The following is a 27211-nucleotide window of genomic DNA, read 5'->3' as shown; positions in this document are numbered from 1 at the left end:
GACTTCTCTGTGTTTAATGATGTAATTGTGCAACACCACTACTTTCAGTAGCAGAACTATAGGAAGACCTAGCCTGGGACAGCTTTGGCAGTCATAGTCTCGGCACTCTTCCTTGCTTTTGGGAAATGCACCTCGAATGTTACCAAAATAAGTAAATAGGAGTGTCTGGACCTAGTCCATCTTTATTTAGAAACTAAAAGAATTTCTGAATTTGTATTTTTTTAAAGTTGATGTTTCTGATATGCCTTGAGTATAGTGAAAGTTTTAAACAATAGCTTCATTGCCTGTGTTTTGCCTTCTGTGTCTGTAATCCATCCTGGTGGTGAATCATTTCACCTGTGAGGCTCCGACACTGTTGTCTGGTTTGCATCCTTAGACTTGCTGTGTTGGTGCCTAGTGTTAGAGCAGAGTACTTGAGTGGTAGTACAGAGAGGTGCAGAACCAGAAGTGTTTCACATATCTGTTGTAGTTGCTACAACAGACCTTCTAACTTTCTGCAGACCTTCTAACCAAAAGAGCAAATGGGAATGTTGGCTTCAAATGTTATCTGAAGTGTGCATAGTGCATGCTGTAAAGTTTTTTGGTTTTTTTTGTTTGTTTTTTTTTGAGGGGGAGGCGGTGGGTTACTGTTTTTTAATCCAGTCAGCTTTTTGAACACTTGTAGTTGGCATTACTGTCATTCAGTCATTCAGTCGTTCTGTTCTGATCCAGACTAGCTGTGGTTAAAAAAAAAAAAAAAGGCTGCTGAACAGGTGCTGTACATTTTCAGAGCTGAAAAGAGTGGTTTCCTCATATCCAGAAATGCTGGCTAGCAAACCTAATAGGCTAAGTTTATGTTGGATCCTGTCTGGTCAAGACTTGTAATGTTTGAAGAACAGTCTAGAGAAACTGGTATTTCTTCTGCTGGTGGTATGCACGGATTTTGGGGGAAAAAAATAATAATCATGTGCTAATGGCTTCCCCTTTTCTGTAAAAACTCAAAAGCCCTTTGGCTGTACGTTGTGGATTAGTGAACCCAAAAAGCCACCTTATTCAGGCACACGCCCCAGAAGGAGTTTCAAGGTGGAACCACTACTCAATGATAACTTATTAAAACCTTGTTTATCCTATTATCTTCATGGCTATAAATAAAGTTAAACTAGCAGTTAATTCAGTCCTTTGTTTATCTTTGTCTCTCTTTCATGGCTGTTCATACTCTGAAACAAACAAAAAAAAAGCTCTATCTTTAGAAAGAGAACAATCATAAAATTAAATCCATCAAACTCTCTCTCTTTCCCCTTAGGGAACTCCTCGAGTTCGAATCCTATCCAGTGGGCGATACCTGCAAATCAATAATGCTGACCTCAGTGATGCAGCAAGCTATACATGTGTGGCAAGTAATATTGCAGGAAAAATGACCAGGGAGTTCGTGCTGACAGTACATGGTAAAATTATGAAACTGTTCTTGTTGGTTTTGATCTTTGCATGGTATTTCTGCTGGATTTCAAACGGCAAGAAAGAAGCATTAATAGTCCCTTTGTAGCCAGGTGCAGGCCACTTAGGCTGCATCTGAACTGTGAAACCAGGTGTATTACCTCACGTGTTTCACCATTGCAGTTCACAGTCGTCCCCCATGCTAGAAGACCTGCAGGGGACTCACCATGGCTCCTGTGCTTCCTGCTGACAGAGGGTGCTGTGCATCCTGCCTTCATCCTGATACAGAGTCAAGATACATCCAGACTGAACACACAGATCCAAGACAGAGAAATGCTCTTGGGCAAATTTATGTAAATTGTTAAAGCAATTCACTGGTATCTTGGGGGACTTGGTTTGCATAGCTGTTTTGGCCAATGGTTTTGCAAGTTATTTAAAACTGGAGCTTCTCTGCAGCTCCAAGCAGGAGATGGTAGGCACATAATGTCTGGAGGGCCCTGTGCATCCTGATACATGCCCTCTAATAACATCAGCTTGCTGGTACATTCTGAATTTCATTTTAAACCTGTTTTGTTTTGTTTTCCTCAACTGTAGACTGATTAGAAACTATTATTTTCTCACACTCTCATGATGCTGAAAAACTGTTTTTCCTCTTTCTCTTCTTTTAGCAACTCACTCATAAGTACCTGCATTATGCTGTGCCCCCACAGTGACTGTACTTATCTGTCCATTTAAAATGCTTGTTCCTCATTCCTCCTTAATCAAGGATATCACTTCACAGCCTTATTTTGCTAAGTTAAATATGCTAAACTCTTCTGCTGATTTAGCTATGTAGTAACTTTTACAGTAACTAGCAAAGGTGATCTTCGCAATGCATTTAAGACAGACTGTTTTTCATTCCTTACTGCAGTGTGGCAATTATGTACTGCAATTATGTAGTGGTAAGAAACTTAGTTCCATCATTGTAACCCTCCCTGTACCTGTTATTGCATGTGTTTTCATGTGTAGAGTTTCAGTCAGAGCAGAATTCTTTTTTTTTTTTTTTTTTCTGATGCCTTTTGGAATTTTTCCTTTACAGTGGCTCCAACAATCCAAAGTAGCCCTCAGACTACTGTTGTCCATATAAACGCATCTGCTGTTCTGGAGTGTATTGCAGAAGGAGTACCAACCCCCAGAATTACATGGAGGAAAGATGGGGTTGTTTTTACTGGAAACAATACGAGGTATTATGCAATAGTCAGAATAAATATTCTCCTTACTTTTTTTATTCGTTGTTGTTTTTCAACAATGTATTAGTTACAGAAAGCTTGATTTGGCTTCTAGAACTCATAAATGAGTTTTGTTTTCACAGATCAGAACTGCTGTTTGTGCTATAATCTCAAATAGACCCAAATATGGAAAATACGGTGACAAAAATAGATATCTAAAGAAGTTGTTCTTCAGAAAAGTAGCAGTAGCAAAGATTTCACCCTTTTACTATTAAGAAAGACAAAAAAAAAAAAACAAAAAAAAAACACCACCACCAGCAACAAAAGCCTCCTTTGACAACCTCAAAGTAATGATTTTTTTTGGTATTGAAGATTTTGAACAATAAATCTTGGAGATGTTTACAATTTTTGATAGATTTGAAGATTCAGGATGAAGCCAAGCAATTTCATGCAGTCCAAAAGCTCCTTGAGTGTATTCTGTAGCTTCCAATATAGTATACTTTATATATGTTCTAGTATTCACGTTTATTATAATGAATGATCTCATTTATTATAATGAATGTCTTCTGTCTTCTGAATGCTTTAGGGGAAATTAGCTAGGCATTTTCTAGAACTGGGCAAATGGTTAAGAATTCAGTTATATTTCAAAGAAAAATATACAAGCATTAACTTGTTTTGTTTTGTTTTTGAAGTTCAGTGGGAATTCATAAAAACAAGTTTTGGACATCTGCAAATCTGTCATCATTTATGTAGGAGTACTATGTCAGTTAGATTTCATAATTTCTTAAGAAAATGGATGTGCTGGGAAAAAATGAAGTCATAATAACTGCAATAAATGAGAAAACTGTATGTGCCTGAATTAAGACACCGAGTGTTGAGGTTATTTGTTGTGCAGACAGTCATCTTTTCTGTCTGTACTATCAGAATGGCCTATGGTTCTGTTGATTGGACAGTAGGAAAAATTGTGTGGCTTTGTTTCAGATATTCCATATTAGAGGATGGATCTCTACACATCCACTCAGCACATGTTACTGACACAGGAAGATACATGTGTATGGCGACTAATACAGCTGGCACTGAGCGCAAACGAATTGATCTGCAGGTCCTTGGTAAAAGTTTTGGGTTTAGATCAATATACTTATTTTTACAAGTCTAAAGTCCAGATATATCATTTTTCTTGTTCAGCCTGATCCAATATTAAGTTTAGTCCCTTTTCAGTTTCTCTGTTTAAAAAATAAAATAAAAAAAAATGAATTGACAGCTTTAAGAATACAACCAAATATAAGTGAAAAGAAAATATTTATTCTTTGTTATCTGTTGTGTGCACACCAACTGGAAATAGAAAGACGTGACACATCCAGTACTACATGTTTAGTAGGTTAATTACTGCCAAGTTACTCTGTATAAAAATCAAGTGAATGTGCTCAGGCGGTGCAGCTCTGTGTATATGAGGGGGGAGGAAGGGGTGGATGGACATGTGTGTATAATGATTCTGAATAATTAGGTTTTGTTTGTCCTTAGTTCCTCCAACTATTGCTCCTGGACATACTAATATTACAGTTACTGTAAATGTGCAGACCACTTTGCCCTGTGAAACTACTGGAATTCCCAGGCCAGCAATTAGCTGGAAAAAGAATGGCCATCTTCTTAGTGTTGACCAGAACCAGAATACTTACAGGTGAGGGATGTTTTCATTTCTTTGTGGGTTTAAAATGTTCAGTGATGAATCTGGCACTTTAAAAAACAGCCATACATAAATGTAATCTTGAATAGCCTATAAAATCAGTCGTCTGATTACCTGAGAAGAAGTATTTCAATGTCTTTTACTTTCTTTTCTTTTTTCAGACTTCTGTCTTCTGGTTCCTTAGTTATCATTTCTCCTACTGTTGATGACACAGCTGTCTATGAGTGCTCTGTGTCAAATGATGCAGGAGAAGATCGAAGAGCAGTTGAACTCACTGTTCAAGGTAGAGGGGATATTGCTATTACATGTGTATGTGTAGCATTTCACTGGATTATTCCAATCTTAAAATGAGATTTGTATATGGTTCTTTTATGATACTGATATCCTTAAGTCTATGGTATTCCCAAGAAAGACAGTAAGTTATTTCCAATGATGAACAACAAATAAAAGTGAGCAAGTAACACTGATCTTCATTTTTAGTGCCCCCATCCATAGCAGATGAAGCCACAGATGTGTTGGTAACAAAGCTTTCTCCAGTAATAATTTCCTGCACCGCATCAGGGGTTCCTACTCCCTCAGTTCATTGGACCAAAAATGGCATAAAGTTGATTCCCAGAGGAGACGGCTACAGAATACTGTCTTCAGGTACTGTGCATGGATGGAGTTCAGATGCAGAAAATTAGTGAAGGGTTTGGGGAGATAATTGTGCATATCTGGAAGCAATAAATTAAATACAGTCTCTCAAAAAAAGCACAACTGTCCAATTTTATTAGAATAAGAGTATAGACCTCTTAATATGAATGCTTTAAGAGAGTTCTCCATGAATACAGGGTATTGCTGTATGTCGTAATGTTCTCTATCTCTGATGTAGGTGCTGTTGAAATACCTGCTGCGCAGTTAGTGCACGCAGGTCGGTATACCTGTGTGGCCCGCAATGCAGCTGGCTCTGCTCACAGACACGCCACTCTTCACGTTCAGGGTAAGATGGGAAGCTGAGGAGAAAATGCATTCTATCAGAAAGCATTACCTATATGATAAGTACAAGTGCTGTAGAGTAATGGTAAGCACAGATTGGACTGTCAGTAGAAGAGCACTTACTGAGCTCTTCAAAAGGATGGCAGAATCAAGCTGTTGCTAATTCAGCCTTTTCAGACTCCTCATATTATGTGATTTCTAATATCCTCTGTGTTATCTAGCCTTGAAAATTTACCAGTTGCATTTTGCCTTGCATTTTGTTGTACAGAACCACCAGTTATCCAAACTCAACCAGGGATGCTGGATGTCATTGTGAACAATCCCGTCCTATTACCGTGCGAAGCCATGGGTACACCTCAACCCATAATAACGTGGCAAAAGGAAGGCATCAATGTAATCACAGCAGGTATCCTCTGGAAGCCTGTAATTCTAGCCTATTTACTGGAACTCAGATACTTTCTCTCTCTTCTATGAATATTCAAATTTATGTCTAAGAAAACCATTCATTTAAATAAAAGAAAGTCATACTTTGCTTATATTTGTTTTAGGCAACGGTTACATGGTTCTTCCCAGTGGCAGTTTACAGATTGCAAAATCAACTGTTGAAGATGCTGGTACTTACACGTGTGTTGCTCAAAATCCAGCTGGCACTGCTCTGGGGAAGATCAAACTGAAAGTTCAAGGTAGATTGTCTTCTAAACTATTGTGATTGACGGACAGGAAATTCATGAACATTTTCTGTTAGTCAAAGCCTAAATATGAGCAACACAAAAAGACCTAATGCTTCCCTATTTGATGTGACACTGAGCAGAGCCTAGGAGGTTTATTCCCTTTATTTGTCTGTCTACTTTAGGATCAAAGATTGCTTTTAGGGTTGTTTTCACGAAGAATTTAAGTGTTTCATGCTTCTTACATCATCTGATTCTTTTCTAAATATTTTTTATTTCTTTTTCAGTTCCTCCTGTCATCAAGCCTCACCTGAAGGAGTATGTTGTTCCTGTAGATCAATCTGTCACTCTGCAGTGTGAAGCTGAAGGCTACCCTGGGCCAGAGATCAGTTGGCATAAAGACGGACAGCAGATAACTGAGTCAATGAGAAGAAGAGTTCTTAGCACTGGCACTCTGCAGATTGTGTTTGTGCAGCCTGCTGACACGGGCCGATACACATGCATAGCAGCAAACCTGGCAGGGTCCAGCAGTTCCAGCATGGACCTCATTGTGCACAGTAAGTGGGATTGTATGGAAACAGTGTAGAGTATGACAGCATGAACCCGTGGAGGGTGAGGAGCTAGGATGTAAGGGAGAAGTTATGCTCCTTAATGTGTGAAGTTTATTGGTTTGTAGCATCAGCCAGTTGTTTGAATTAAGGAAGAGTATTACATTCCCTGAACTCAATTTCTGCTTTGCTTCATTTATTTCACACATTTAGCTGGCATGTTTGATGGGAGGTCACTGATTGAGACAAGAAACAATATATAAGATCCAAGTTTCTTCAATCCAGTATTGTATGTTTTCACAGTAAAGCTTGGATAGCACATAGAGGTAACTTTATTTATTTATTTAAATAAATCTTTTCACAGTTCCACCCAAGATTCGCAGTACAGAGGTGGAATACACTGTCATGGAGGGCTCCAGGGCTGTTCTGACTTGTGTGGCTGATGGGATTCCAACACCAACAATAAACTGGAAGAAGGACAATACACTGTTAACAGAGAGAGTGGGAAAATACAAGGCCATGCCAGATGGAGACCTCATTTTGGACAATGTCATTGTAAGTTCACTAAACTTAAGGTCTGACTTGACTAGTTTGCACATAATACAACCCTACTTCTCTTCATTTTCACCCATTTCTAGATTATTTTTTTGTTGTTTGCTTGCTTGCTTGCTTGCTTGTTTTCTCATTGTTAATATTGCAAAGTCCTCATAAATATTTCATTTTCAACTGAAGAGTAAAATGTCTGTGAAAAACTTGTTATAAATTCTCAGAAAAGGCAAAAGCAAGTATAGGTCATCTTTCAAATTTAGAGGAAGCAAGAGTACAGATGAGCAATTCTACTGAATGCTGTTTTGAGCTTCTCTTGTCAGTACATGTGATAATTTTGTTTAGGATATATCAAAACTGAGATCTTCCTAATATGATTTTTCAGCCTGAAGATTCTGGCAATTACACCTGTATTGCTAACAATGCTGCTGGAGAAGAGACACATACTGTCACTCTCATTGTTCAGATACTCCCAGCTTTTAGTGAACTGCCTGGAGACGTAGCTTTGACTAAAGGAGAACAACTCAGATTAACTTGCAAAGCAACTGGGATACCTATACCCAAAATAACATGGACCTTTAACAATAACATCATTCCAGGTGGGAAACACTGGATCTTACTGGTCATTCTGTTCTAGACTTTTTCCCCACACAGCACTGCAATTAGTTTGGCATAAGAGAGAAAAAGAATACAGAGAGAAACTTGTTAGGCAGCAGTTGTATGAGAAATATCTTCAGTATTCTGCAATTACGTGATTAAATTGCCTGAGACACAGCTGTAAGAAAGATAATGAAGAAATTGTTCCTGTTCTGCAGTGAATAATGTAACACATTAAAAACTTTCAGTAACTGGTGACATTTATCCAACAGCTAAAGCTATTTCTCTCGAATATGAAGAAAACCTCAGCAGTTCATAGAATACAGATGCACAAAGAATGAAATTAAGAGACAATTTAAATGAATACATGCATGTGGGCAAATGTTGTAGCTGTGACTTTTCTGTGTGTTTCTGAGGCATCTCAGAAATTAAATGGCATGATGCCATTGTGCTGCTTAATAGCAAGGTAATTCAAAAAATCATAAGAAATATATGTTTAAAATCATTGAAGTAATCTTGTGTGTTCTCCTTTCAGCACAGTATGATGATGTAAATGGACACAGTGAACTTGTTATTGATAGAGTATCTAAAGATGACTCTGGTACATATATATGCACAGCAGAAAACACAGTTGGCTCAATCAAAGCTATTGGTTTTGTGTATGTCAAAGGTATGTATAAATAACAGCAGTTGTGATCACTGTCACAGTTTTATGCAGATGTCTTCATATTATTTGGTACCTTGTCTATGGTTAAGTGGAAAAAATAGAAACAGGCTGAAATTCACATTTCAGAATGTCTTAAAGCCATGGAAGAATGTTTCCACTCAGGGCATTTTATTTTGACTCTGCTACTTGTTTGCTATCACTTGGAATTTCAGAGCCTCCAGTCTTCAAAGGGGATTACCATCCTATCCGAACTGAGCCCTTGGGTGGCAATGCTATGTTGAATTGTGAAGTCAGAGGAGATCCACCTCCAACCATCCAGTGGAGCAAAAAAGGAATGGATGTTCAGATCAGCAACAGGATCCAACAGCTTAACAATGGTTCTCTTGCTATTTATGGCACTGTGGTGAGTCACTGGACTGTTAGAATGTGTTTGTGCATTGCAGTTAATTAATAAAGGCATTCTAGATCGTATCATTTTGAAAGACTGAGGCTAGGCATTTAATCCAGTTTTGCTTTTACCTTTAACAAATGTTGGTTTAGTTCAGGCTAGAATACACTCAAGTTATCGTGACAAAAAATCCAGAGAGACATCATTCTATTTAATTGTAAGAAGGACTGCATCTGCACACTAATCTTGGGCATGTGAAATCCTGGTGATGCCCAATTACATGGGAATTTTTCTTTGGACCTTAAAAGAGCCCAAGTTCTACCCAGTTAGGTCAGCTAAAAAGCAATTGTGTTCTTCAAGTGAAAACCTCATAGCATCAAAATTCTTAATATGAATGACAAGATCCTTCCCACCCACCCCCCGCCATAAACTCATGCCTGTATTTTGAAGTAAGGTTAAAAACAGCTCCCTGGAGTTGATTTAGGAGAAAAATATATATATATACCTCAAAGTTTAAAAATTCAAGGTAGTAAGAAATAGAACAATCACAGTAAAAATAATTCACAGTATTTCTGTTAATTACAACAAAATGTTTGAATACTGTCAAATCTGACAGTGTGCCTCTTAGAATCCAGTGCATGCCATGTTGCAGAAAATTCACTTACATGAGGTGCACTATAAACTGAAACTTTCTTTACAAACATGTTGAGGAGTTATATGATTGCTTGCTATTTGCTCTTTAGAATGAAGATGCTGGTGACTACAAGTGCGTGGCTACCAATGACGCTGGTGTGGTGGAACGCAGTCTGACACTAACACTTCAGAGTAAGACTCAAAATGAAAAGTCCAATACTTCTAGATTGGAGCAATAATCTACCTTTGGATAGGTATATGCAGCTCCTGTTGAAATTTTGGAGGTTGGGCACCTCACTGCACTTAAGGTTAAGATTCACCTCATCTTTCATCGTTAGTGGTTAAGCTAGTGACTGAGGTCAATGAAGGAAAGAATGCAGGGAATGATTTAGCCCATTTATCTTAGAAACCAGCTTAGATAGGGAAGAATCACCCTCTGAAGGGGTCCGTTTCTCATAACTGACTTAGAGTCCATACAACAAGATAGTTATATGAGATGAATTCCAGCCTTCACTGACAATATTTTATGCTTTGTGGAAATAATATTTTAGAAATATTTTTTCACTGGTGGTAGTTTCTAAACATCCTTTTTCTATTATAACCTTAACTCATATGGATGTATTACTTATGTCTCAGTTGTCTTAGGGTATCACAGAATCACAGAATGGCTGAGGTTGGAAGGGACCTCTGAAGATCATAATGATTAACAGTGTCTGATTAATACAACAATAGTGTGAGATTTAATATATAATTTAATGTAAAATAGGTTTAATATATATATAGTAGGTTTAATATATATAATAGGTATAATGCATAATTTAATATTATTTATAATTTATATAACAGCTATTTTAATTTTAATATATTATGCATAATTTAATATATAATAGGTATGATTAATAGCGTCTTCCTGCAGGTTTTATAAAAAACAATAGATTTTAGTAATATAGGAATACTGTACGCTCATACCGTTAGGCCTCAGTCCCAACCGTGGCCCTCAGCTACACATTAAAAACAGCTTTGTTGTGCCCTCTTTCTGACCAGACTTTTGTTATTTATCCCAATGAAAAAATGTACCCGTGTGCTACTTCTCTTCAAGGTCCTCCAGTCATCACCATTGAACCTGCAGAGACTGTTATTGAAGCTGGTGCCACAGCAATGCTGAACTGCCAGGCAAAGGGAGAACCTCCTCCAACCATCACATGGTCCCGTCAAGGTCATCCAGTTGTGAGTGAGGAGAGAGTGACTGTCCTGTCTAATGGCTCCTTGCGTATTGTTGCAGCACGGAAAGAAGATACGTCTGAATATGAGTGTGTAGCAAGGAATCTAATGGGATCTGTTCTTGTCAGAGTACCACTGATTGTCCAGGGTAGGTGCACAAAATATAGGACTGTGACTGTCAAACTGCTAGATTCCAGCATTAACTCAGTATAAGAGCAAGATTTTATTTTATCCCTTCCATATATGCATTAGGTGATTGCGGATTGCATTAGGTGCATGTTAAATCTAGTCTGAGATGTCAGTGGGTTTGTTCTTCATGTAATTTTGCTTCTTCATGTAATTATGCTCCTCACCCAGCTTTGTGAGACAGATGAATGTGAAGGAGTGAGAGACATAAATAATAATGAAAGGATCTTGATCCCATTATCAGAACATAAGCCATTACTTCATCATATCTCTAAAGAAAAGCATTTAGAAACATAAACACTATTTCAGAGCAGTTGGAGGTGTTCTCTGAACCTGTAGAAAGATATTTCTGCAGTAATGAAGATATGAAGTGAGTTGGGTTTCCAAGTATGGCTTCACAAATGTGTATTTCTCTCTGCTCTGCCAATCTAAGAGTTATTACCACAAGCACATGTTCCAAACAGAGCATCATTTTTCCCACTGCAGTGCATGGTGGATTTTCTGAATGGCTTGAATGGCAACCTTGCAGTGTAACATGTGGTCAAGGTGTTCAGGAGAGGATTCGTCAGTGCAACAACCCTCTTCCAGCAAATGGTGGGAAGATGTGCGAGGGGCCTGATACAGATGTACGCAGCTGCCACAACAAGCTGTGTCCAGGTATTTCTTTAATGAATTGATGCATTTGCTGTATGTTGAGTGCCCTAGTAATAAACAATTATCACCATGGATCTTCATGACAGCTGGATTTTTTTTAACAAGGTGTAATTCATCTTGACTTTTGTGGAAAGTAAATTTCAGCATATACTGTTAAAAAAAATAAAATAAAATAAAAAAATAAAGCTGGAGTTTTCTTTCTTAGTGGATGGCAACTGGTCAGAGTGGGGGCTTTGGGAAGAGTGTTCAAAGAGCTGTGGACAAGGTAACAGGACCAGAACAAGAATCTGCAGCAATCCATCAGCTCAGCACGGTGGGAAGCCATGTGATGGTAGCGCTGTGGATTCAGTCATGTGTAATATTAGGCCTTGCCCAGGTAAGGGAAAATTGGTTAAGAATTAGCTGCTTAAGACACTTTCTCTGTAGATTTCTTGTTTTTCTGAAAACCTAAATTCTTTCCGTTTGTTTCAAGTGATTAGCTTATAAAAGAATTAAATGCCCTTTTTTTTTTATTTAGTTTGTTTTAACATTATTTGCAATGTATTGAATGGGAGCAGTTCTTGGAAATAGAAATCATAAAACTAAATACAAGGAGAAATTTCAGCACTCTTTTTTTCCCATACCCAATTAAAATGCTGTATAAAATTTTGTATTTTTATGTTTTTCAGTATTTATTACACACGATCACAGAGTAAAAGTTACTACTCTAAACCTATTCTGCAAAGCCTATTAAAATTGAAAAAAAAAAAAGATAAAAAGACCATGTAAAGCATGCTAATTAATACTTTAAGATATTATCAGTATTTTTTTTCTGCTTTCTAAATTTTCAGCCATATGTCTTTCTCCTCACTAACTGAATGTTAAGGTTTCCTTTCTGCCTTGGTACTACCTACTCTGTTTGACAGGATGTAGTTTATTCATAGCCTGTAACCACTGGCATGTTTCCTTCTGTACATTTTTTATGATATTGACTTTTCCCTTTTCCCCTGATGTTCATCCCACCACAAAGCCAAACATTCATCCACAGCCTGAGATTGATTTCTCTGGATCCTGGCAACAAAGTCAGTTCTGGCTCCTGCTTACTGGTAGCCCCTGAAGCTGGTGTGCCAGCTTTTAGCTGACATGCCCCCTTCTCCTACTGAGACCTTCAGCCTAGCTAGTACATAACATTCAGATCCAGGTAATTTATGAAAACACCAGACTTGATCGAGCATTCAGTTCTGTTGTTTAAAGATTGTAATCAGGTGAAGTGATTCAGGAAACAAAAAGGAAAAAATCTCTCCTTTGGAAACTTCTGATCTGTTTCAGCTGTTGCTCAAGGTGAAGTTTGTTTTTTTTTTGTGTTGGTTTTTTTTTTTTTTTAAGTGCTTATTCAGAGTATTTCATTTATTGATATTAAAGAAGGTAGTGGTGTTTGTTGTTGTGTTTTTGTTTTTGTTTTTTCCCCCTTTTTCTTTTCTTTTTGCCTTAGTCTGTGGAACTATAATTTCAAGTAAAGTAGCTGTATGGTTTAAACAGTTTTATGGCTATGCTGCCTTTGCAGTTGATGGTGAGTGGAGTTCTTGGCTGCCATGGGGTCCTTGCAGTGAGACTTGTGGGAAAGGTACTCAGACACGACTGAGGCTCTGCAATAACCCTCCTCCTTCACATGATGGATCATACTGCGAGGGATCCGATGCACAGATGCAGGTTTGCAACAAGAAACGCTGCCCAGGTAAGATACATCAAATACAAAGAGAAACACGGCAAACTTCTTGTTTCCATACTCTACTTAATTTGTACTTAATCTAATGCTTTCTGGTACTAAAAATTAAATCCCAGAAAATATTCCACTGAAGTCTTTTGTTTTCAGTGGCCCCCTCTCACCATCTTCAACAATCCTCTAGAGACTTAACATGGGATTTCTTCTCCAGTCCTTTTCTTTACCCTTCCACTGTGCAAAAGCAGCATTTTGAATCCTTGGCAATTAAATTACAGGTTTCCTAAGCTTGTTTTTTAATTTAAATTTTCCTAGGTTCTGTTACTCATTTATCCTTTTCTTCTACATTTCAGTGACTGGATAGGAAAGCTCATTTTTGAAATATGACCTTTGTATTTGGCTGACTGCAGGGATAATGAAGGGAAATTTAATGAAGTGGAATATGCAGCAGTTCAGATTAGATTCCTCTGGCTTCACACTCCATTTTGCTCATGCCAGATCCTAAGCTGTGTCTCCTGTAACTATTAAGCAGTAGAAGAGAGAACTGTCTTTGTAGTAGCTGAGCAACTGAGGGCTTGATGTTGCACACTTACCTGGATAGAGGTACCTCTGCAGAGGATGCTATTGCTCACAGCTGATTTGTGATGAACCTGCCTCTTCTCAGCTACCAGCTCAAGTGTTCACATGGATGTATGCATAACAGTTTGTGCCACGATGTGGTGGGAGAGCAAAGCCCCTACTATTCAAATGCTTAGACCTGCTCATGTGAGATAATTTAACAATAACTCACATAAACAGCTGAGCCTGTAAGTCAAAGGAAGCAGTAAGCGTGGCTAAGAAGGAGCAGGGAGATGATGGTAATTGTAACATCTTCAGAGAGTGCAGCTGCAATCAGGGAGGACACGAATAAAAACTAGATTTTTAGGATGGCACGAGTACCATGGGTGCAGTAATTTTGGGCATCACTTTATACGTTGATACCTAAAAATAGGAGAGTGACTGAGCCCAAGGACTCAGTGATCCCTCACTGTGGATCTAGTCAGGCTCACAGCTTATCTAAAAGACGTGCTTTTCACCAGCCTTCACTCCTGGAAATCCCTATGTATAAATCCCTACATAGCTGAGATACTCTATAGAGACAGCCAATAACATACTACAGTAAGCTTTACCTTGGTGTAACCCTGACTTTGTTGTTTCTAACATCAGTGACTGTAACTGTACTATGCTTTGCCTTTCTAACCAGTGGACGGGAAGTGGGCCACGTGGAGCAGCTGGAGTGCCTGCACTGTATCTTGTGGAGGAGGCAGCAGGCAGAGATCACGGCACTGCTCAGACCCAGCCCCACAATTTGGGGGTCACAAATGTGAAGGATCCGACATACAGATTGATTTTTGCAACAGTGATCCTTGTCCCAGTAAGTGCTTCAGGTTTAACTGCTTATCCACCTACTGGGTTTGTAGGGATGGATGAGAGGACAGAAGCCCTCTACAAATTATACACTCGTTTGTACTCCCTTTCCATGTGCACAGAAAAATTAGAGGATCTGAACACAGGTAAGTGGTACTAGATCTCTGCATCAGCAAAACTGTAGCATTTTAAACACCAGTTGGTAGGAACACAAACCGGTGGCAGCTGGTGCGTAAGCTCCTGCCAGACTATCAGAAGTCACAGAACATCTAGAGAGAGAAAGACCTTCAAGATCATCAAGTCTAACCATCAAGATGACCTGGTTGTGCACTTCTGTAAAGTTACAACTGTCCAGTCACAAAATACTGCAAATCAAATCTCTTGGGATCTCACATCATAATTAAGTGATTCCCTTTGTTAATAATATCTGCTTCATGCTTTTCTATATTAGTCAGTTAATGAGCTACAATGTTCCAAAGCTGGTTAATACACACTGAGAAATCACTGAATGCTGGACAAGATAACTTTTGTAAATCTGTCAGTCGATTATTTTGTTTCTTATTTTAGGAAAAAAAGTATTTAAAAATTACTGTCCAATAGGAATATTTTCCTAGCTTGAGTGTCTGTTTTTAGTATCTGTTATTAAGGAGAATGTAGATAAAATCTAACATTTATTTTCACAGTTCATGGCAACTGGGGCCCATGGAGTAGCTGGGGAACTTGTAGTCGCACGTGCAACGGAGGGCAGATGAGGCGATACCGGACCTGTGACAATCCTCGCCCTGTCAGTGGTGGAAGGGCATGTGCAGGGGCTGATATGCAAATACAGAGATGCAGCACTGAACTGTGCCCTGGTGAGTCCTCAACCTAACAGAGAACTTAAACGCAGCTTCCTCTGGAATACTGCAGGTCACATAATGTATGCAATATTTTCATGTTGTGAGAGGAATGTAGGACATTCTTGTAATTTACATTTTCATACGGCCTAATAATCTACTCTCACCTTTTTTTTTCTTCTTTACATGACTGTCACCTTACCATGCTTTCCCCTTTCACGTTAGGTTTTACCAAAATGAGGTGGAATAATCCTAAACAGGAAATAGCATATGAAAATCACTCCTACTCCTAGAAATTCTACTTTTGTTTTACAGTAAATACAGTTTATGAGGCTCCCAGCAAAATTTTATAATGTATTCCAGGAGCAAGGAAGAATGCTAAGCTCATGTGGTTTAAATCAAGTCATGATAAAAGCAGTACTAACAACACAAAACCAAAGGGCAATCGGTGAACTTAACGCATTCAAAATCCATATCAGCAATATATGAGATAAACCATGATGCTAGAGACTTACTAAATACCTACAAAGTTCTAAACATCCTTCCATAATTCATCCCAGAAAAGCATTGTTATTAAATTATTAGCATTCCTGATATAATAAGAAATTATTAAACCCCTGCTCTGTGCACACTCCTTTACACACTTGTCTTTTGTGGGAGGTGCAGCATCTTTTTGTGTACCCGTGCCACTTTTGACACCCTGCTGACCCACACGTTGGTGACAAAGCCCCTACCAAGGACACATTTACACTCATGGGCTGTGGACCTCTGCTTCTTGCACCCCATACCGTCAGCTCTTCTATCTTGGATCCCAGCTGCTCATGGTGTGTGAGGGGGACAGTGCTCCATCAGGTCTTGATGGAGGTTGCAGTGTTGATGGGACAACTTCTGGCAGGGTCAGTTTGACTTGATTGTTTACCTTCCTTGTATTGGGGTTTCTCCCCCCAGTCACAGATTTTCATGATGCTTCTATACTTGTGTGCTGGTTTAACACCAGCAAGTAGCTAAGTATCACCACACTGCTATCTCAGTCTCCCACCTCAGAAGGACAGAATGAGAAAATACATGTATGATGTAAAAAAAAAAAAAAAAAAAGGTCATGGGATAAGGACAGGGGATAAAACAGACTCAGTGTAGGGAAGATTAATTTATTGCCAATTAATATCAAAGTAGGGCAGTGAGAACTAAAAGCAAACTAAAACCACCTTCTCCCACCCTTCCTCTTTTACCTCCTCCCCCTGAGCCGTGCAGTGGAACAGGGACTGAATCAGTCCGTGTTGCTTTCTTATCTACCACTCTTTCAGGGTCACTCCCTTCCCATGCTCCAGCATGGAGCCCCTCCCACAGGATGCCATCCTTCCTGATGTGATCCTGTGTGGGCTTCCCACAGAGTGCAGTTTGAGAACTGCTCCCATATTGGTCTGTACCAAGTGGTCCATCCTTTAGCAGCAATTGGCTCCATCACAGGCCTCCCCCAGGGCAGCAGCTCCCCCCAGATCCACCTGCTGCTGCGTGGGCTACTCTTCACGGGCTGCAGCGCCAACCTGGGACCTGCTCCTGTGGGGACTCTCCATGGGCTGCAGGCTAGATCCACCTGCTCCTCCACAGGCTACAGTGTGGAGATCTAGTCTGACATGGTACACCATGGGCAGCAGGAAGACAGCTTGCCTCACCATGGGACTCCATGGGCTGCGGGGGAACTTCTGTTCTGGTGCTTGGAGCACCTCCTGCACTGACCTCGGTGTCTGTGGGATTCATTCTCTCTCGTTTTCTCACTCTTCTCTGCCAGCTGCAATTTCTTCCCTTTCTTAACTCTGCTCTCTCAGAGGCCCTCCTGGCTCAGCTCTGGCCAGCAGTGGCTCAGCACACCTTTGGAGCCGTCTGGAGCTGGCTCTGATCTGACATGGGGCAGCTGTTGGGCTCTGCTCACAGAGGACACCCCTGCAGCCCCCCTGCTACCAACCCCTTGCCATGTAAACCTAATATCACTTTTCAAATGGTTTCCCCCTGTATTAGAAAGTCTCCTAGTATTTCCCCAGTTATTGCTTAATTTGGCCAATGGCTGTGTTAGGCAAACTTTTCATTGTTACCTTCTCCTTACCATTGTCAGTTTTGGGCAATTGTCAGCTCTGATAAGGCGTTTCCAGATAGTCTGTTCACATTGTATACAGCCACATTCTTATAGTTACATCTGTTGTGACTGAGGCCATGCTACCAAGAGGAGGCAATGGAGACTCCCCCTCCATGTAATTTGAGCCAAATCTAATTGAGCTCTTACGTGTGTTCTTTATTTGCAAAATATATGGTTTGTCTGGTTTCTTGTAATCTTCCATCAATTTTATCCTCATGTAATTTCAGATAACTTCTTTTTAGGAGGAAAAGCACCCAGAGCTCTGAACAGATAGGTTGCTTCTCTACTAAGACTACCAAAAAGGATGATAGGAGATTGTGGATATTGACGGTGGTTCTTTACAAACTGGTTTCTGATGGATCTGCATATATTCAACACTGCTTCTTAGTTTTGAAATCAGTTTCTGTGTAGCTTGATATTCTCAGGACAGATGCAGAGAGACTGGCAAAAGGAATCTCTACAGAAGCTCTTGGACAGGGCAGCTCGCTGAAGTTAGGCAGCAGTTGATTACGTGGTTATGATTATCTTCACCCCACAGAGCATGATGCATAGGCACACCCAGAGGCAGCCTGAGATAATTCTGTGCACTGTGGGCCTCTCGACACACTGCCCTTGGTGCGGTCGTACACGGCTGTGCAGAGGGACTCGCATAGTTCACACTGTTCAAAACTTTCCTGGCCAACCATGAAGAAGTAGCTATTCGACATGACACAGGGAAGAATTTTGCCCAGCTCTTGCCAAATCCCCAACCATTGTACAGGAAATGCTTTCTGGAGGAGTCTCCTCATTTCCAGTATAGCCAATATACAAACAAAATTTTGAAGGTGGTGCGTTTCTTGAAGGAAGAAGTGTTCATTGTTCACCTCCACCCATTAAGGTCTTTTTATCATCCTTTTAGCTATCTTTTCTTTATCACATTGTTTCCGCCAAGAAGGATTGACACAAAAGCATGATTGATGCAATCTAAAATATTTTAATTGAGATGTTATTTTCCTCATTCTTTCTTTCTTCAAGTGGATGGAAACTGGGGTCAGTGGCAAACATGGAGCCAATGCTCTGCTTCATGTGGAGGAGGAGAGCAGACCCGAGTACGGCTGTGCAGCAATCCAGCCCCATTAAATCATGGACGTCCTTGTCCTGGAGACTCCTCTCAGATCTCCAGGTGCAATGTCCAAGCATGTCCAGGTGAGTTGACTTACAGCAATACAGAGTGAGAATGTCATGAAGGCCTGTGGTTCTCCTCATCTAACTGGTACATTTTTTTGGTTTACATGTTCCCTGCAACTGCAGGTAGATAACTCTGTTGTTGTAACTTGTTATGTAGCACTACAGTATGCTCTTAAAGCATAGCTGCTTTTCTGACAGAGGTGACTGTATAAGGTGATTACTATGTTATTGTGAGTATATCTTAGATCATATATAAACAGCATCCTCTTATTTGCAGGTTGTAAGCTTTACTGTTGCAATTATTGTAGTAATAACATATGCAGAAACACCTTTATTTCTTAACACGATAGGCCATATTTCTGGATTTTCTCTCCCCCAAAATATCAGACAACTGAGTTTTCATATGGCACTTTTTTTTTCCCTTCCTCCCTTCCCTCCCCTGCACAGGTGGGCCTTCTCGTGCCAAAGGCAGTATCATTGGAAACATAAACAATATTGAATTTGGAATTGCTTTCCTGAATGCCACAGTAACAGACAGCCTTGACTCTGAAAACAGAGTAATACAAGCAAAGATTACCAACATCCCTCAGAGCCTTGGTAGGCTTTTTGCTACTTTTTTTTTTTCTTTTTTTCTTGAACTAGATTGAATTCTGTGCAATGTTAGTTTTCACTACTTCATTTCCATAATGTCACTGGAGAAACTGACCTAAACTTTTCATAGACAGAGTGGGGAAAAGGCAATCTTCACTATTTATCTCCAGTATATTAATATTTGTAAAATGTTTCCTCTTAATTATATATATTTTTGTGGTTTAAATCTTAAGGCTATATGTTAGATTCAGGCACTTGTCTTCTTTCAGCACCCACTGATGTAGAACATACACAGTTAGGGAAAAAAACTCACATGTTATATTGGATTTCTTTCAGGTCCAGCCATTAGAAAGCTTGTTTCTATTCTGAGCCCAGTTTATTGGACAACTGCAAAAGAAATTGGAGAAGCAATGAATGGGTTTACACTCACCGATGCGGTCTTCAAGAGAGAAACTCAAGTGGAGTTTGCAACTGGTTAGCTACCTGTGATACACCATCTCTTTCCAATAAGCTTAATAGATACCACATTCCTTTAAAAATACCACCTCACCATTGCTGAATTTTGTCTTGTGCTCGTGACACTGTTTTCTGAGTATCTATGGCTTAAATATAGCCCTTAGAGCTTTAATTTGGAACATGTAATGTTTATATTATAGGTATGGTATGCCTTATAAAAACACTAGTGTAAAATAAGTGGTCAAGGGATCTGGTTCAGATACTGTGTGGCTTACAGGAGTCCCTAGTTAGGATGTTTTATAAATCAGCATGCTCTTAAAATTCATAGGAGAGATTCTGCGAATGACTCATATTGCCCGAGGCTTAGATTCAGATGGAGCCTTAATGCTGGATGTCGTTGTGAGTGGCCATGTTCTGCAGCTCCAGTCGTTAGCTGATGTTAATGTGAAGGTAAAGCTGCCCTCAGATGCCGCCCTCTCCTCTCTAATTGATACATATTTCCATATTTCCTCACCTATCTATATTAAAGTGCTAGACATTAAGTCCTGAAAAATGTTTTACTGTATGTAACTTATTTCATGCCTGGTTTAATTGACAGACGTTAACACTGCCTTTGAAAACTAAAAGATGCTGTCAGAAAGGTAGTAATGGTCACTCAAAATTCTGAGATGTTAGAAGGGAACACTGTAGTGTCTTCAGGGCTAGGTACTGCAGAGAGGCATGTGTGGCTTTTAATAGAGCTATGAAGCGTGTCTTAAGGCTCTCTGATTTTACAGCTTTTCATCAGTTTTTCTATGCCACGGCACCCTGCAAAAAAACTTTGGAATGTTACTGATGATTTGTTTGCAGCTACAATTATACATAGTCTGGCAGAGAAACGTTTCTTTGGCTGAGAAAATTGCAATGACAGCATTAACAGATTCCAAATCAGATTACATCACAGGCCATTTTACGCATTCGTGTCACGCATGCTGTCATGATGCTGTTAATGATATGCTCTTTTCTCTGCCATAACATCAAAATTTGGTCTTGTGCATGTATCTAATATGGCAAACAGTCCCGTTACACAATGCCTCTGAAACATTTTCCAGAGTTTTCCTTTCCAAAGAATGAAATCTCTCAAACTTTTTCAAGAATGATTAGAGAGGGTGGTTTGCATGACACTATGGTAAGAAGTTATAATCTGTCTGTTTTTTCCAGGATATGCTAGTAGTAAGAAAGCAAGCTTCTGTTACTGGCCCTGTACACTTAATAGAATGATGAAGTTCAAAGGAATTTTTTTCTACCTTTTGGGTTTAGTGTAAGCCATGAAAAACATTTTACTTAATATGATTCATGGTATTAAAATTTTGGGTTAGAATCACGTGCTTGATAGCTGATTTTACTCTGGAAGAAAAAGCATTTTTTAAAGTTGTTTTTACATAGGTGATACTTAGTTGGTGGTAGGTAACCTGTACAAACATATATTAATTCCACAATACAATACATATTCATGAAATTCTCAGTGTTTTGTTACATTTCTATAAGAAGCATCCTCAATATTTATACCCCTTTTCAGTAGCATAATTCTTCTCTACTGACTGTTTATTTAGTACATGTTGTCAGAATCTGATTTAAAAGATTAAAAATATTTAGGCCTCAAAATATTGTTATTGAACAATATGGCCAGGTTTGTTTTTTGTAGAATAGTAGTCCCAATTATCAGGACCATCATCCTATTTCTTGTTAAAAGAAACATACAGAGGCTGTTAAGATTCAACAGACAAATTAAGAGTAAAGACAAATTAAGAGTAAAGACATATTATGTGAAATACAATTTGCTCATCTAGTACATTCTGAAAAAGTGTTTGCTTTTTTTTTTGTTTGTTTGTTTTAATCTTTAAACATGAAGACCCCAGTGGTGTTAATTGTGCTCAGTGGCTGATGTTTGCTATTTCAGGATTACACAGAGGACTATATTCAAACCGGCCCTGGGCAGCTGTATGCCCATTCTACTCGTCTCTTCACTATAGATGGAGTTAGTGTTCCCTATACATGGAACCACACTATTACCTATGATCATACTAAAGGAAAAATGCCTTTCTTGGTGGAAACACTCCATGCTTCCTCTATCACAACAGAATACAACCCCCAGGAAGAAACTGTGGCTTTTAAAATCCATGCTTCCATTGCAAAAGGTATTGTTCAATTCTTTCACAGAAATAAAACAATGGAAAAATAATATCCTATTTTACTAGCATTTACTAGCATCGTACTTTTCATCCTTACTTTTCATCCACAAGTAATGTGATTCCTTTACCATGTAGGAGATCGCAGCAATCAGTGTCCTGCTGGGTTTGGTTTGGACTCAATCGGGCCTTACTGTACAGGTAATGATGTAACAAATGTAATATGTAATCAACTACCAGCAACTTATTTGCAGTTTCAAAGCATGCAGTACATACTTCAAAAAGTGAAAATTACTGTTGATTACAGGGTGTGGATCCCAGAGGTGGGTAAGAACTTCACTTCTGTATTCATCTAGAACAGAAGTAGTGCCCAGGCAGCCTTTCTTCAGATGTGAGCTGGGGATGCTGAACTATGCTATCTGCTGAGCCTGCAAGGCAGCGAAACACATGATCTGTGGGGAGGAAGGATGAGGGTTGCCAATCTAGACAACAGCACACTTAAAAAAAAAAAAAAAAAAACAACTGTTGCCTGGGGAGTGAGTGTGAAAAGAAACTCACAAGTGTTTTAGCTGTCTCCTCTAGATAACTGAGTCATGTTTGTTTTAGGAAACAATCATTTGATATGCTTTTGTGGACTTACTTCGTTGCCCCTGGAAAGTTTAAAAATTAAGGAAATTAAAAATAAAATGCTATGGCATCAGAAAAATTTAAAACCAGGAAAGCTGAAAATAATAAAGCTGCTTAAAAGTTTTCCACCTGCAGATTTTCTGTAAAACAGTGAGTTCTAAAATTTTAATACAAAAAATGTAATAATCTTTGCAAGTCTATGTGGGAATGGTTAGAATAACACTGAACTCCATCTTTTCTGCTGTATAGAGATTACCTGTAATAGATTGTATCAAACATTCATTACTGCAATAGTGGCCCAGGCCTGCAGATCTAACACAAGCAAGACTTCTGGACCTTAGTGTAGGTTTGGTAGCAGTAAAGAGCAGGATCTTAAATTAGACATAGAGAATGTACTAATGCAAATTCTAGTCTTCTCAATGTGTAGCAGTGGGTATTTCGCACCAGTAACATGTAAAGGAGGCTTCAGGGGGGTTTATTACTAAGATTTTAACTAGAACTTCAGTCACAGCATTTTTATGCTCTGGTTTGTGCCTTGCTAATTGCCTCTGCTCACTTTCCTAAAGCACTCCAAGGATGACTGCACGTGGTCACCTGGTGTAGTTCTGCTGACCACAGCGGCCTTTTGCTTTAGCTGAGCAGGGCCAAACAAGCAGAGACTGGCGTTCATGAGATTTGTTGATGTGATCTGGGAGTTCCGTGAAGGGGTGTTCTGAGTGACACAAAGAGCAAGGCAGGTGCTCTTTACCATGGGAACAGAATGGGGATGGGAAGGAAGGAGCATGCATTGCTGAACTGTTTCTGTGAAGCTGCTCAATTGCTAGATTAGTCTTGACCTGGGATCTGTACCAGACATATACCTCGTATGAAGGTTATTTTGGCGTAGTTTCTCTTCAAGTCCTGTAAAGTCTGACTGTTTTTTCTAATATTTCCTTCTTCCAGATGAAGATGAATGTGTTGTGCGAAATCCTTGTTCCCATACCTGTCATAATGCCATAGGAACTTACCACTGCTCCTGTCCAAAAGGCCTCACCATCTCCGCAGATGGTAGAACATGCCAAGGTAAGATGAGTGATGTTATTGACAGAAAAAGCCCCATGGCAAATAAATCGTTGGGTAAATGCTTTGTTCAGGCTGGGCAGTTTTGTCATTGTACAAAATGTGTTCTAATTATTTGTTCTAATTATGTGTTCTAATTAATTAAGTGTGCTTGCATTAAGTATTTCATAATCCATCATGTTCAAGATGCTACTTAGTCTGTGTCATTTTGCCATGGTGAGGTTTACAGCTTCTTTTTAATTACAGATATTGATGAGTGTGCATTAGGTGGACATACCTGCCATGCTGGCCAAGACTGCGAAAACGTCATTGGTTCATACCGTTGCGTAGTTAGATGTGGGAATGGTTTTAGAAGGACGGCTGATGGATTTAGCTGCCAAGGTTTGGAGTTACCTTTTGGTTGTTGGTGTTAGCTTTCATGAACTGAAAATGTCTTTCACACAAAATAAAAAAGTAACTTTTAAGAAGATACATCTTGAACTAAGGTGTCTATAAATCTTCAATATTACCCTAGCAAGATTTTTTTAAAAACCTTTTGCTTTTTCCATCTTTATAAATAAATTAAAATCTTGCTTTTGTGTCCCATTTGCATTTTCTTCTATGAAGAAGTGAGAAAAGTATACACTTCCAAATGTATGTCAGTAGTGTAATAAACAGAGTTCAAAGCAGAGCCCAAAATGTTGTCTAAACCAAAACACTGTTCATCTAAATGACGACAAGGTGATTCACAGCTATGATATTGACAGTCTGTTTTGTCCAACAGATATTAATGAGTGTCAAGAGCCCAACTCCTGTCACCACCGTTGTTTCAATACTATAGGAAGTTTCCAGTGTGGCTGTGATCCAGGATTCCAGCTAAAGGGCAGAAAATGCATGGGTATGAATCAATTTTGAATTTTCATTCTCTCTTTATAAAGGAAATAGTTCAATATGTGTTTGTTACTATATTCAATCTTATCTGAAACCTTATGAATGAAACTCCTACTACAAATGATACCAGGATGTATTTTTGAATTTGTTTGTGAAGTACTACTGAAATCTAGAGTGGGAACTGGGCTGACCAATAAATGTACATGAAATGCATTCAAATGTATGTACACAGCACAATTACACCTGGATTATTCTGCTCTTTAGGAACTGAACATAAGGAACTGAACATAAGGAACTATGTTCATTTCCATTCTTGCTTTCTTTGCTTTTTTTTTTTTTTTAATAAGATGTAAATGAATGCAGGCAGAATGTATGCAGGCCTGATCAACTTTGCAAAAACACCCGTGGTGGCTATAAGTGCATCGATCTGTGCCCAAATGGAATGACCAAAGCAGAAAATGGAACTTGCATTGGTGAGTAGAAACATTAGTGTACTGTATGGTGATGGTAAACACAGGGACAATTATTAATATATTTTGAAATAAATCCTTGAGACGGTCCATTTTCAGTTATTAAGATTCACACATATCAAGGCACTGACTTGTTTAATTTATGGGAACATATATATTTAACTTTTTTTAATATCAATTAAAACAAAACAAATCAAAAAACACATTAGATATCCTTACCACTTCCAGTTTTCCTTTGCTCTTAAATGAGAACGGGAAACTTCTCATTGGCATCTCTTCTGCATTGTCACCTTCAATTCTAGAAATCGTTCATTGACTGAAATGTTTTGAGTCATGTGAGTTCTTTCTAACTAGTTTGTCTCAGGAGCTCTAAATCAAGACTGGCGATCCTTTCTGCTACTCGGGGCTGTTTCTAAACATAACCAACATCACAGAGGTTACCAAATATAATGGGATACGAGAGAAAGATGGATTATGTCTATTTGGATGGCATAACTGTTAGAACTGGAATCCTCAGTTCAAAGTTTTGAAAGTTAATGGAAAGAGTAAATGCAGTGCAGTTAAAAAATATGTGTATCTGTTCAAAATCTGCTTTCAGGTTGTGAAACAAAGATTGTTTCACAGATTTGTAACAACTGTTAAAGATTAACCCTTCATCATGGTGAGAAGTGTATTCAGAAGCAAAATCTATCTAAAGAGCCAAGTTTGCTTGTGGTTTAGCTGCATTCATTACATGTAAAAAATGTAAAGCTGTAGGAACTTTCAAGGAAAAATCTGATTCTTGTCCTCTTGCCTTATTGCTTGCAGACATTGATGAATGCCGGGATGGAACCCATCAGTGCCGCTATAACCAGATTTGTGAGAACACACGAGGAAGTTACCGCTGTGTGTGTCCAAGAGGATATCGGTCCCAGGGAGTTGGAAGACCTTGTGTGGGTAAGCTGTCCAATCACACTAGTATTGCATATTTTCTGCTACTGGTTTTGTCTGTGCTTTCTGCAGTTACATCCAACAACTCTATTCTATTTGAAGACTGTTCTATGTAGATAAATCTGCTTTGAAGTTCAAAATTACCCATATAAAACAGTGTCCCAGTCAAAACAAATAGTCAAAACTCAGTGATTCCAGGCTGAGATTGCTTCAGACCCATACTTTGAAAACAAAGTGTACAAGGGCTGAGGACCTCTAAGGTACTGATGGATAGATGCAACAACCTACCACTCAACAACAGGCTTAATTTATAAAATTCAGATCAGTTTTGTGAGTTTACTGGACAGTGACACATGTTTGGCTCTACACTGGACTGCAACCATTCACACCTGAAGCTAGTCAAGCAGGGAGCAATGTGGACTCTACTAAAGGAGAACACCCAAAGGAAGTGTGTTGCAAGCGGTGTGGTACACCCAGAACCTGCATCTGCAAGCAAATGTCACAACCACCCTTATCTAGCCTCTGGAATTGCAGAGGGTTTTCCCCATATGGGACGAAGCTGCACTTATCAATTAACACTCCTTTTTCTGATTTGGGTGGATCACAGGAGGAATCCTCACAGACATAGGAATGCTGACCATGTAGTTACTCCCCTATGCTATCTGTGTAGAACCCTTTGGCAAAAATGTGCAGACCTTTGGCCCATGCAAACACACACAGCATTTCACAGATACTCTCGTAATTCTAATGTGGATAGCAAGAGAGTTTATTTAATGTATGATGTCAGTGCAAGTGTGTAAAAACAAATAAAAAATCCCTTGGCATTTCACAGACCTCAGCATGGCACTAGGATCATTTATATTCACAATTTATATATGTAGAATATTTAAAATTCAATAGCTGATCCACCCTGCTCATAATCGCAGAATTTTAGATATGTAGAATGGCTCGGGTTGGAAGGGCCGTTAAAGATCATCTTGTTTTAACCCCCCTGCCATAGGCAGGGATATACCACCCACTAGATTAGGTTGCCCAAAGCCCCATCCAACCTGGCCTTGAACACCTCCAGGGATGAGGCATCCACAACATTTCTTGGAAACCTGTTCCAGTGCCTCACTATCCTTACAGTGAAGAATTTCCTCCTAAAATATAATCATTTATAACTGTTGGTATGTGACATCTAAGTGAAGTCAGTTTCCATTGCTCTGACATATCATATCAGAGAAGCTTTCCTCCATGATGACTCCTTCAATATTAGGCTTCATAAGTGATAAATAACTGCTTTGGAGGATAGGATTTTTTTTTTTTCTTTTTAAAGTGCCTAAATTTTTGTAGTGCCAAAAGCCAGGCTGAAACGCTTTTTTAAAGATTAAATTTCAGTAAGAAACTGTTTGGCTGCAGACCAAGAAATT

At 39.0% G+C, this 27211-nt stretch overlaps 1 protein-coding gene across 5 annotated transcripts in view; it reads left to right on the top strand.

The window, feature by feature from the left end:
* HMCN1 (hemicentin 1) overlaps window positions 1-27211 on the top strand; it is a 194479-nt gene that overhangs the window by 153492 nt on the left and 13776 nt on the right. For 4 of the 5 annotated variants that reach the window (XM_027462404.3, XM_027462405.2, XM_027462402.2 and 1 more), the window contains exons 72-103: window positions 1283-1424; window positions 2492-2636; window positions 3603-3730; window positions 4143-4299; window positions 4467-4588; window positions 4786-4950; window positions 5177-5284; window positions 5549-5686; window positions 5829-5963; window positions 6236-6505; window positions 6861-7051; window positions 7428-7641; window positions 8175-8309; window positions 8519-8709; window positions 9438-9519; window positions 10427-10696; window positions 11221-11391; window positions 11594-11764; window positions 12932-13102; window positions 14331-14501; window positions 15178-15348; window positions 18476-18646; window positions 19076-19225; window positions 19556-19693; window positions 20004-20125; window positions 21615-21852; window positions 21982-22044; window positions 23413-23532; window positions 23776-23910; window positions 24293-24406; window positions 24747-24872; window positions 25677-25805. In XM_027462404.3, coding sequence (XP_027318205.1) covers window positions 1283-1424; window positions 2492-2636; window positions 3603-3730; window positions 4143-4299; window positions 4467-4588; window positions 4786-4950; window positions 5177-5284; window positions 5549-5686; window positions 5829-5963; window positions 6236-6505; window positions 6861-7051; window positions 7428-7641; window positions 8175-8309; window positions 8519-8709; window positions 9438-9519; window positions 10427-10696; window positions 11221-11391; window positions 11594-11764; window positions 12932-13102; window positions 14331-14501; window positions 15178-15348; window positions 18476-18646; window positions 19076-19225; window positions 19556-19693; window positions 20004-20125; window positions 21615-21852; window positions 21982-22044; window positions 23413-23532; window positions 23776-23910; window positions 24293-24406; window positions 24747-24872; window positions 25677-25805 — 4954 coding nt within the window. The remainder of the gene's footprint in view (window positions 1-1282; window positions 1425-2491; window positions 2637-3602; window positions 3731-4142; window positions 4300-4466; window positions 4589-4785; window positions 4951-5176; window positions 5285-5548; window positions 5687-5828; window positions 5964-6235; window positions 6506-6860; window positions 7052-7427; window positions 7642-8174; window positions 8310-8518; window positions 8710-9437; window positions 9520-10426; window positions 10697-11220; window positions 11392-11593; window positions 11765-12931; window positions 13103-14330; window positions 14502-15177; window positions 15349-18475; window positions 18647-19075; window positions 19226-19555; window positions 19694-20003; window positions 20126-21614; window positions 21853-21981; window positions 22045-23412; window positions 23533-23775; window positions 23911-24292; window positions 24407-24746; window positions 24873-25676; window positions 25806-27211) is intronic. The other variant, XR_011810836.1, reaches the window with a different exon arrangement.

This window comes from Anas platyrhynchos, chromosome 8 (genome assembly GCF_047663525.1).
Source record: "Anas platyrhynchos isolate ZD024472 breed Pekin duck chromosome 8, IASCAAS_PekinDuck_T2T, whole genome shotgun sequence".
In the NCBI taxonomy this organism is placed as follows: Eukaryota; Metazoa; Chordata; class Aves; order Anseriformes; family Anatidae; genus Anas; species Anas platyrhynchos.
The sequence above is the reverse complement of the archived record's forward strand: the minus strand, read 5'-3'. Positions and strand labels throughout refer to the sequence as shown.